Source organism: Pteropus alecto, unplaced genomic scaffold (assembly GCF_000325575.1).
Source record: "Pteropus alecto unplaced genomic scaffold, ASM32557v1 scaffold276, whole genome shotgun sequence".
Lineage (NCBI taxonomy): Eukaryota > Metazoa > Chordata > Mammalia > Chiroptera > Pteropodidae > Pteropus > Pteropus alecto.
The window spans coordinates 5,921,899-5,932,314 of record NW_006438074.1 but is presented as its reverse complement, the minus strand read 5'-3'; the positions used below and the strand labels follow the sequence as shown (position 1 = coordinate 5,932,314).

The window sequence follows — 10,416 nt, the reverse complement described above, 5'->3', positions numbered from 1 at the left end:
TATATATATAAAAGACACAGTTCTGTCCTACTGAGAGACTAAGCAGTATCTGCTGTCCTGTTCACAACAACCTGGCTTTTGTTTTTCAAATGCTCTCTAGATTCCTGGGGAAAAGAAGAGGATGGCAAAGAAAAAGTGAAAAAGGAAGAGGCCCCTTGAATCGACCTCTTCCTTCCCCCAGGCAGCCACTCCTTCGGGATCTGCTTCTTTAGGAGTCAGCAGGCCGTTATTGCTATGAGGACCACAAAAGCCTGGGTGGCTCCAGGAGAGCCAGACCCCGAGTTTTCCCTAGGCCTCTTGCAGCATCAGCAACATAGCCTGGCTGCTTTTAATTACAGAATCTTTCCTCCTGGCCTTGACACTGAGGCCCAGAGATCCCAGCTATGTTCTGGGTGGCACAACATTTGAGGCTTGCTGGGGAAACAAAGGACACAACCAGAGCAGATGGGAGTCAAGTTAGAGTTCAGTGTAAACTCTGCGGTGAGGGTCTGCAGCCATGTGGTTCTGTGGGTCCACCCCATGAAAGCCAGTTCCCAAAGCCAACTCTTGCTTTTCCCTCTCCACTAGGTCCTGGCATCTCTGAAGTCTTACTCTGAGCTGGCCAAACCTCTGCGCTTTGCCACTCAGTGGGCGCTGGGGCTTTTATAGTGAACTCTGGAGACAAAAGGAGAAATGGACTAATGGCATCTTCCCCCAGCCCCTTCACCTTTCCCATCTCAACTGCACAAAAGAGCCAAACTCTCCCTCTGCTGGGACCTGGCCCCTCTCAGAGTTCGAACCATCAGGAGCTGGTGGCTGTGAGCTCCCTCTCTCCTTTGGGGCCCAAGTATTTCCAGGGTCTGGGGCCCAACCATGAGAGGCCAGGATCCCGACAAGAGAAGGACAGACAAAGAAGATGCAAACAGCAGCATTACCATGGTAACGATGTGAGCCAGGCGGCCTCCTGAAGATGCTGGGAGGGTGGGATTTCATTCTTTTACTTTTTTTCTTTTTCTTTTTCTTTTTTTTTTTCCGCAAAAGGAGAATAGTTCCGCTCTCTATTTTACTACAACAATAGCATGGACCGGCTCCTTCAAGTGTTTCGAAAAGCAGCCTGAGAAATCTCTAACCAAGCTCCTCAGTCTCTCCAGCCTGCCGTTTTATTGTCCCTCCCATCCCAGTGAACAAAGGGGCAGGACGGGTATAATGCCCCCAGTTGCCGGCTGTTCTCAGCATCCTAATCCTTGAGAACCGGTGAGAGGAATGGCCTGTGGAGCTGCTAAATCGAAGTTTGGCCTCACCTTTTATTCCCTCTTTCTACTTATGCACTCAGGAGCTCTTCAGGTATTATAAAACCTCCTGGTTAGCAGGCCAGTAGGAATCTCGAGGCTTGCTAACCGGATAAAAGGCACTGAGGGATCATTCCCCGCATTCACTAATACAACCTCCCTTCCCTCCAAAAGGTAGGCTATTTGTGCTATTCTTCCCCACCACTCCAGCGTGGCTCCATGACAAAGATTGAATGTGGAGCCACAAGTGGCTGGGCTGGCAGTTTCTCTTGGTACCGCAGGAGCTGCCCTCACTTCCAGCCTTTCCCCTCTCTGTCCCTATGCCCCTCGGGCATGAACTGCATACTCCATCCCCTTCCAGCTCTTGGTACCAACCTCCATGCCAACTCAGGGCTATCATTCCAGAGCAACCTCTCACACAAGGAAAGCCTCTTGGCCTTGACTGCTGGTACCTTTCCAAGGTTACCACCCAGGGATCAAAGGTTTCTTTGCTTTAAATCTGGGGAACTGTGCAGGTGTTTTTTAGCTCAGTCATCTGGTAAGAGTGGTGGGGGGGATAAGCTTTTATGTTCTAGTGTGTGGTGATCTCAAGGGTACAGCTCTACTGAGCTGAGTGAACGATAAGAACACCATCTCCTAGGAGAATCAGATAAACGTGAAGTGGGAAGGCCTTTAGAGATCACCAGGCCGATGACTACAATCCAAGAAAAACATTTGCGCTGCAGCTTCCACACACAAACTCATAATGTGTGTGTGCATACACACACACGCAGAGCAAATATTTCATTAAACAATATAATATATGTGATACATTCTGATATTTTCTATTCTCTATTTCAATTTTTAAAAATGCTGGTTGTGACTCATCGATTTCATTTTTATGACCCACCGATGGATTGTGACACAATCTGCAAAGCACTGAATCAAGGCCATCATTGTCATTTTCAAGCTGACAAAAACTAGTGTGCCAGAAATTTTCTTAAGGTAATCTCAGAGCTGGAACAGAAAGCCAAGGGGTCTCTCCAATAAAGGAGGGCCCCCCATGTTTCTCAGGATTGGAGCTCTTCTCTGTTTTGCCAAAGTCTTGAGAGCACACAGCTAGAGGGGAGGGACCGCCCAGAGGTTCGTATTCAGTGGCACTGCTACTGCTCATAGTGGCAGAAGGGTGTATCTGCCTCAGGAAACCTCGAGACGGAGATGTAGCTTGAGGGAGTGGAAGGGGTAAAGTAACTTTGAAAGCAACCAGGTGAGGCTCTGTGGTCTTCCAGACATTTTTATTTACTCCTTGGGGTTCTTGCATCATTGGAAACTTTCCTGAAATTTTCTCTTTTCTGGACACACAGCTCCAGGTCAGCCTCCATTAGTAATCCACTGTCTCTCCCCATTTCCAACTTTTTCTAATAGTCTTTCCTTGTAGTTTTTCAGTCTCTACCAATATACTTTCTCTAACAACTTCCTCTTTCCTGTCAAAATCATGTTCTTAGCAATGAGCGTCAGAGAGGCAACTCTGTAAATCTTGTTCATACAAATATCCTAAAAGTTATTCAAATTAGACCCGGCTAAGAAATACTATTTACATACCCAGTGATCAAGACTCTCAATACAAGCCAGCTGGGAAGAATGGGCTGTCTTCCCCCTAAAATTGTTTTGGAAACTTCCATAGAATTTCTTGAAATCTTCATCTAAATTTTCTATTTAGTAGACCTCTAATCTTTTAAGAACGCCTCTAAAAATGAAGAGCCAAAGCCACACTGCGCACTGGGTAAATAAAAGTCCAGCTTTCTGATTGCTTATTAGTTATACACCCTTAGAGAGTATGTAACAAAGGGGCCTGCTGTTTGCTTTGCTTAATCTGGTCTTAAAATCTCTGCTTCTTTGTCAGAAAACAATATTTGCAATTGTAAAAAAAATATTTACCAAGGAACTTGGATAGCATAAGTCAAAGGCTAAGAGCCAAAGGTCAGTACTTCTTACCCCAAATTTCCCTGGACCCGAGTCCCTGCTGTGGAGCTCAGCTGCACCAAACAAACACATTGCTTTCCGGGTCCATTAAGAAGAGGACGTTTTAGCAGGGGAAGGAAAGGGAAGGCTGTAGACTTCCTCAGTCAGGAGCGTGAACTCTCCAGCCTGCACCACAAAATTCCTGCTAGATCTTCACAGTGTAATGTGTCTGTCTCCCCGGGGATAGTGTAAGGACTCACCTTGTTTCACAAACCTGGGGAAAATATTCAACTTAGAAAATCCTAAAGGACAAGTATTCCTCCCATACAGCAATGGCAGTATGTCCCTCTGTGGTTCAGGCCAGACGTTCACCTACGCATCTTTGTGGGTAGGGACCTCCTGCCTGACAGTGGGGGACAGATGTGTATCCTGAGCATTTCTGTGGAAACCCTTCTTAATCTACACAAAGCTGTTTTGACCATCTGACCCAGTGGGCTAAGTTCAAGGGTGTTTGAATCGATCTCCTTACATTCACTGTTTTCTGGACAGATCTGCGATTGGACACCTTTCCTACCCACCAAAGGATCCAGCATCTGGGAATGAACCACCACTGTAGACCACTGAATTCCAGGTTGTGGACTTGGCATGCTCCACCATGAGCCAGAATTTAGCTCCTTCCAAGCCCCAGACCCTCGTCTTAAGGTACAGGTCAGAAAGCCTGGTCCCCACTTGAAGCCTGAGCACAGGGAGAGGAGGCTGAGGAAGCAGCGCTCATGGAGTCATACAAAGTGCCCCATGGGCTGCCAGCCCAGATGGTTCTTTAGCTTGCTAAACTAGAGGGCTCGGAGGCAGTACTGGGTACTCCACCCTGGTTGCAGAGACTCATTGCCTGCTTCCTCACTCCATAGGATCTGTGAAGAGGAATGGGGTGGTGGCAATTTCTACCTTGCTCGGTTTGACCCTCGTTCTTTGACTATCTCACTCTGCAAGGAAATTCTATAGTTCTCTCTCAGCCTCACCACTACTTTCTGTCAAATTTTTGCCATAACTGCCTATCCTTTTTATCTCATCAGGATAAATATCACTGGCTAATTCCTCTTGGCCTTTGATTCTGTCCTGAAATAGCTTCAATCAGGAACATAGTGATAATTATCACCGTCAATGAGCAGCACTGAACATTATCAACTTAAAGAAATGGCTTAATCCAAGGATCTTACCTTGAAGAATCAGGCCTTCCTTCTTGATGGTGTAGACAAATGAGGTGCAGGGAGCCAGAGGGGACTTGGCAATGAGAATCTGCACATAAAGCACATTTGCACAGGGTTAGGTGAAGGAGGTTATCAGCGATGAGCCTCTGTTCAGTACCCTTCCCATTTTGAGACACACTGGTGACATGTGACTACGAGCTGTAAGGTTCATCTAAAAAAATATATTTTAGAACCACATCGGTGCTATTCCACCAGTCAACTGATCACGTTGAAAGGCTGTACATTTATTCCATTTATTTTGCCACAGAATGCATATTCTTGAGCCAGATCTTCTAGAACTAAATTTCATTATTTTATGTCATGTGCTTAAACAGTTACCTTTCTGCCTGAAAATAAACCTAGCTCGATTCTCTAATTTTATTCATAACCTTAGCTATTTCACTAAAAATATATATCAAAGCTTCCTTAAAATTTAAAGCTTTACCATCAATGTGAATATTCAAAATAACTTGCGAAAGGCAAAGCCATGGTAGATTGCTTCGTTGGCCCCAACTCTTCAAGTTTATGTTCATACCCTTTGCCACGTTACTACAATTTCTCTTAGTTAAGGTATGGGTGTTTCTCATGGGCCTTGACTGGGTTTGGACACATGACTTGCTTTGGCTAATAGGTTGTGCCAGTTCTCAGCCTCTTACTGAAGAAGCTTTACATGTCTCCACTTATTCTCTTATGTTTCGGCTACTATCAGAAAAAAAAAAAAAAATCCAAGCTAATGTGCTATCTCAGAAGGAGAATGAGAGACCTGGATCAGAGATGACCAGGTAGGCTCATCTCAAATACTGCCCAAGAGACTCACAAACACATTAGTTAAATGCTTATTATTGTATGCCTCTGGGATTTTGGTGTTGTCATGAAGCATGACTGCAGCAAGAGTTGACTAATGTATCAGCCAACACAAAATATCAAAAACATTTTGGGCAACGGCATTCTCCTAAGAAGATACCCACCTTAAAGGGAATGTTTATTTGGTCATTATCACTAACCCATTATCACACCTCATAGGGTTCTACAGAATCTCTAAGGACTAGTGGATTATTTCATTATAACACTTCTCCTAAAAAAAGATGAGCATCAGCTTCCTTTTTTATGAATTAACATTATCAAAAACAGTGATAGTTGGCACTGAGCCACTTAGGTAATCAGGGAGGCAAAGAAGAAGGAAAAAACAATTCAAATAACCAAAAGGTTTATATGTAATATCTCAATCTATCTCAATTCAACAAACATTCACTGTCAACTATGGGAAATGGTAGAATAATATGGTGAAAAGATCACAGGTTTTAGTCATGGAGTTTGAATCTAGGCTTTTCCACTAACTCAGCCAGGTGCCTATGGCAAGGCTTGCAATTTTCCTCCAGTAGCCATCCCGCTTCTCAGGTTTCAACATTTCTCTCCTTCTTTTGCAACTAAGTGTGGCCGTATGACCAAGCTTTGACTAACAGAATGTGAGTATAAGTGGCACGTAGAACTTCTGGATTATATTTTCATAAGAAAATTATGTTCTCTTCACTTCCCCTTTCACCTTTCTCAAGGGCAAGAACCAGAATCAACCACATGGATGTGAACATCCTGGGGGATGACAAAGCAACACAGGAAAAGGAAGCTGGGTGACCTCATAAAGCACCAATGCCTCTCACCTGGGGTCACCTAGCTACCTTAGGACAGAGCCACTTGTCTGAACCACTGTATCTCGGATGTCTTTGTTATTGCAGTGTAGCCTGAATATCAACCAATACTGTGGCTCTGGAAAACCTAATTTTTTTGAGTCTCACTTTCATCACATGTACAATGGGGGTTAACACCACCTACTTACATGAGATTTTTGTGAGGGTTACATTAACTATATAAAATGCTTGTTATTGTGTCAAACTAACAAGAATATTTCCCACCAACACATCGCATATGCTTCCCAAGTGCCCCTTTACTTTCACTCATCAAAAAACAATATACTTTGCTTTTACCAGAAGAATTCGACTCAAGTTGAATATCAATGTTTTACAACTGCTCTAAAATTATCTAGATAAACTTGATTATCATTTTCAGAACCAATGAATAGATGGTGGGCATTTACATCTTCATGTTAAAAATATCTCACCTGAAAATTAAAATGGAATCTTTCTGACACAGATTGGCGATGGTTCAATGTGAAGTTTATGGATGCCCCTTGCTAGGGGAATGGCATGGCAGAAGAGAGGGCAATGCTCCCCAACCTTTATCGAGGTATGAATCACCTGCCAATTCTGATTCAGTAGGTTCTAAGTGGGGCCTGAAGAGCCTGAATTTTTAATAATTTCCCAGGAGATGCTGATGCTGTGGTCCACAGACTACATTCTGAGTAGCCAGTTTCCACGATATTAGCTTGATTTAAGAGTCTATGATGAAGAAATAAGAGACGGGAGTCCTGAAGCCAGTTAGGAGGCTATTGTGATAGTTCAGGGATGAAATGACAAGAGACTAAACCACAGCTGTGTTAGAAAGAATGAGAGAAAAGGAAATAGATAAAAGAAATATAAATCCTTTAGATCAAAGAGCAATAGAAATAAACTGAACATATCTAAAACTTCAGATCTTTATTGTCTGCATGAAACAACTGGACATGAAACAAAGAGTATTAATAAATAATAATAAAGTATCATACTATGTTTTTGAAAATATTAGCATATTTTAGAATCTAAGACTTAGAAAAGAAAAGGATGTGACATTCCAATGCAACACAAGAAATGCCATCTCAGCCTAAGCGTTCAAGCTCAGTGGTACTCCCTCCATCATCTGACTGCTTACTCTACTGGGGAGCACATGTCCACTCTGTGAACCAGTCCAGAGCCCCAGCCAGGTGGACTTTACCTGGAGGGACCTTACACCTGGAAGGACCTTACACCTGGAAGGATCTCCTTTCTAGGGAATCAAGGGGTTTGAACGGGCCACTGATAAATGCCCTGCTCTTCTCAAGCAGGGTTTAAAATGGGTCATCAAAAGGATGGTTTGTGTGCAGTTATAAAGAGGAAGTGATCAGTTATGTCAGATGAATCCAACTTCCTCTTTTTTGGAAAGAACTGCCAAATTGATAGATCAGAGGGCTATCACCAACACAAAACGTGCGATTTTCAGCCAAAAAACCCCAAACACACAAACAATACAATACAAAACAAAACAAAAAATATTGTAACAAACTCTTTAATGCGTTCTAGATAAAGTGAAGACAAGTTAGGCTGGATGCTAATAACATTGAGTGGATTGGTAAGTGACCAAAAAGATCAATAGCAATCTGGTGAGGGACAGCAATCTCTAGTAGAATGTACTGTAGTCTAGCCTTGGTCCTGTCACATTCAGCATTCTTACAGACCTGGATAAGGACGGTGATATAGTCAACCATATCTGTACAACGAATATGGGATCCGGCAGGGGACAGAACTAACAAAAACTGCTACCCTAATACAGCCTATATTTTAAAGGAGGCAAAAAGATAATAAACAGAACGAATAAGTAAGATATATGGTATGTTAGATGATTACATGTGCTATGGAGAAAAAAGGCAGAGAAAAAGTATAGGAAGTGTATTAGATCAGAGAAGGGGGTCAATTTTAAATAGAGTAGCAAGAGAAGAAAACGTGACATTTGGACTGTGGGGCATGTAACGAAGCCCATTGATGGGATGCTATATATGGTGACAAAAATGTAGAGCAAGAGTAAATATGTGAGATTCATCATAATATCAAAATAAACCTCATCTTGGTTAGTACGTTACATTCTACAAATCTTTAGGATACAAATTTATTGAAATATTTGTAAGGCCTTGTCCCTGAGAACAGAGGACGAAACGGAGGAGATGAGATTTAGCATTCCGAAATGGCTCAGGAGTGTTAGTTAACCACAGCTCAATACGAGATGGTTGTGAGATGTGGTTCGCAAGCATCTAGTGTGGTCTCAGATTATATCATTGGAGGCAGTATCTGAAGCAAAGAAGTGACAGCCCTGCTCTGATCCTCATTTGGAAAATCATGCTGCGTGCAATGTGTTCAGATTGGAGCCCGAAGTCCAAAAGGGAAACTGAAAACATGAGAACAACTAGAGCACCGTCAAGGTGGTTGGACACCCAAAGCAACCAATGACCACAAACACTTCAACGCAAACATGATGAAAACAGGCCTGGGGTGAAGGCACATACTGCTGTTAATATGAGTTTTCTGGTCGGGAGAATCTATAGTGTTACACAGGAGACAGGGGAAGTATAAATTAGCTTTCTAACCCAACAGATTTAGAAAAAGTGATGCTTGCCATGTATATTTGTCAATAGATAAACCTATTTTAGACTTCAATCAATATCCCATGCCCTATGCATTTCTGCCTTTCAGATAATTTGGGCTGTTCTGTTTCAAATGTTCAGTTATCCTATAAATTGGGTGTTCTAATCGCTGAGTTGGGCTGTTGTCAAGTGTCTTCTTCCTCAATACATAATGCCCGGCAGGGAGGACCTGGCTGCTTAATAAAACTTCAGGGCCCTGGTGCAAAACTTTTATCACACTCTACCCCATGTGTAGTGTGTGAAGTTGGCCTTGGAACCCTCTGAGGATTCACGAAAATATGTAGTTGGGCAAGAATGAGCACAGACACATGTGACTCAGGAAGCCTAGAGCTCCACAAGGCAGGTGTGTGGTATTGTGAGCTGTTAATCCCACCTTTTGCAAATAGCCAGATTGTTCTTTCTTGAATGTTTCCCTCATATCAGACCAGTTCAGCTCTTAACTACACTCTAATGAATACATTTTCTCCTCTCTGTACTTATTATTGCAAGAAAAGTGGCCATCAAGATTTTTAAATATTGTGTTTACTATGTACTAGATGCTGGGTCCCCAATCCCATCACCATCTGGAAGTAATTTCCATTATTTGTACCATCCACCAATCCATCCATGTACTTATTCAATCTATAATTATTTACTGGGCACTTTCCTTTGACCTAGGCACTGTTCTAGGTGCAGGGGATATAGCAGGGGGCAAGACAGACAATATAGGGAAGCCTTTAGGACTTGGGCTTTTTTCACTTTAACATTCTACTGTGAGTCCCTCATTCTTAGGCACTCATTCATTCATTCAATACATCCGTCCACAAACATTTATTGATTACCTCCTAAGGGCCAGGCAGATTTCAATCTGCATTGCGTGAATTTGTTAAAAAAGACCGTCATCTGTTTCTACCTCAGTTTATTTCTTAGACTTATGTTCAGAATTCTTGATGGGATTGTGAAGATTAGGGGCATTTTCTCTGATGTCATTTCCTTCCCTTCCACAGGGCCCAGTCCAGTGCTTTGCACACTATGGGCTTCTAAAATGACCGATGGGCATTTTCCTCATTGTTCTTTACTTTATCCCTATGCTGTATGTCTGAAGCTTTCTACCAATCTACATGTGGACATGCAGAGGCCTAGGTGATCGAAACAAAATATGGAAGGAGAAGCTGGCCTTTGGAGCTCACTGGCCTTCCCTCTCAGAACCTCTTCTCTTTTCACGTCCCTCCTCTCAGGTACCTATTTAACTCTGAGCAAGTAAGTTCTCAGCTGATTCTCTTTAGTCTAAAGTGACATGTGGTTTAAACCTTCCGGTGTTTACCTTTTCAGGTGTGTTTGCATTTTAATATGACTCTCAAAGAAGCGTAATGGACCTAAAATGGTGGAAAGCCTGTAGGGTTGGGTGGGTGGAGGAGCCTTCCAGGGTTCTCACGGTGCTGCTGCTGATGAAAACAAGAGCCAACAGACAGTATTCCTCACAACAACCCTTTAAGGTACACAGCTGTTAAGTGGTGAAGCCAGGATTCCAACACAGGCCACCTAGTTCTATCGTCCATACTTTTAATCACCATGATAGCAGCCCGGAATAGAAAGAAAGCCAGGCCTTCCAGTCACACACAGATCAATCCACTTCCCTGAGATAACACATCGGAAG

At 42.9% G+C, this 10,416-nt stretch overlaps 1 protein-coding gene across 10 annotated transcripts in view; it reads right to left on the bottom strand.

Annotated features, from left to right (window-relative positions):
- RAD51B (RAD51 paralog B) overlaps window positions 1-10,416 on the bottom strand; it is a 488,946-nt gene that overhangs the window by 4,132 nt on the left and 474,398 nt on the right. For 8 of the 10 annotated variants that reach the window (XM_015591934.2, XM_015591935.2, XM_015591932.2 and 5 more), the window contains one exon: window positions 4,427-4,505. In XM_015591934.2, coding sequence (XP_015447420.1) covers window positions 4,427-4,505 — 79 coding nt within the window. Of the gene's footprint in view, window positions 1-3,213; window positions 3,484-4,426; window positions 4,506-10,416 lie in introns of those variants that run through there. The other 2 variants (XM_025049133.1, XM_025049132.1) reach the window with 2 other exon arrangements.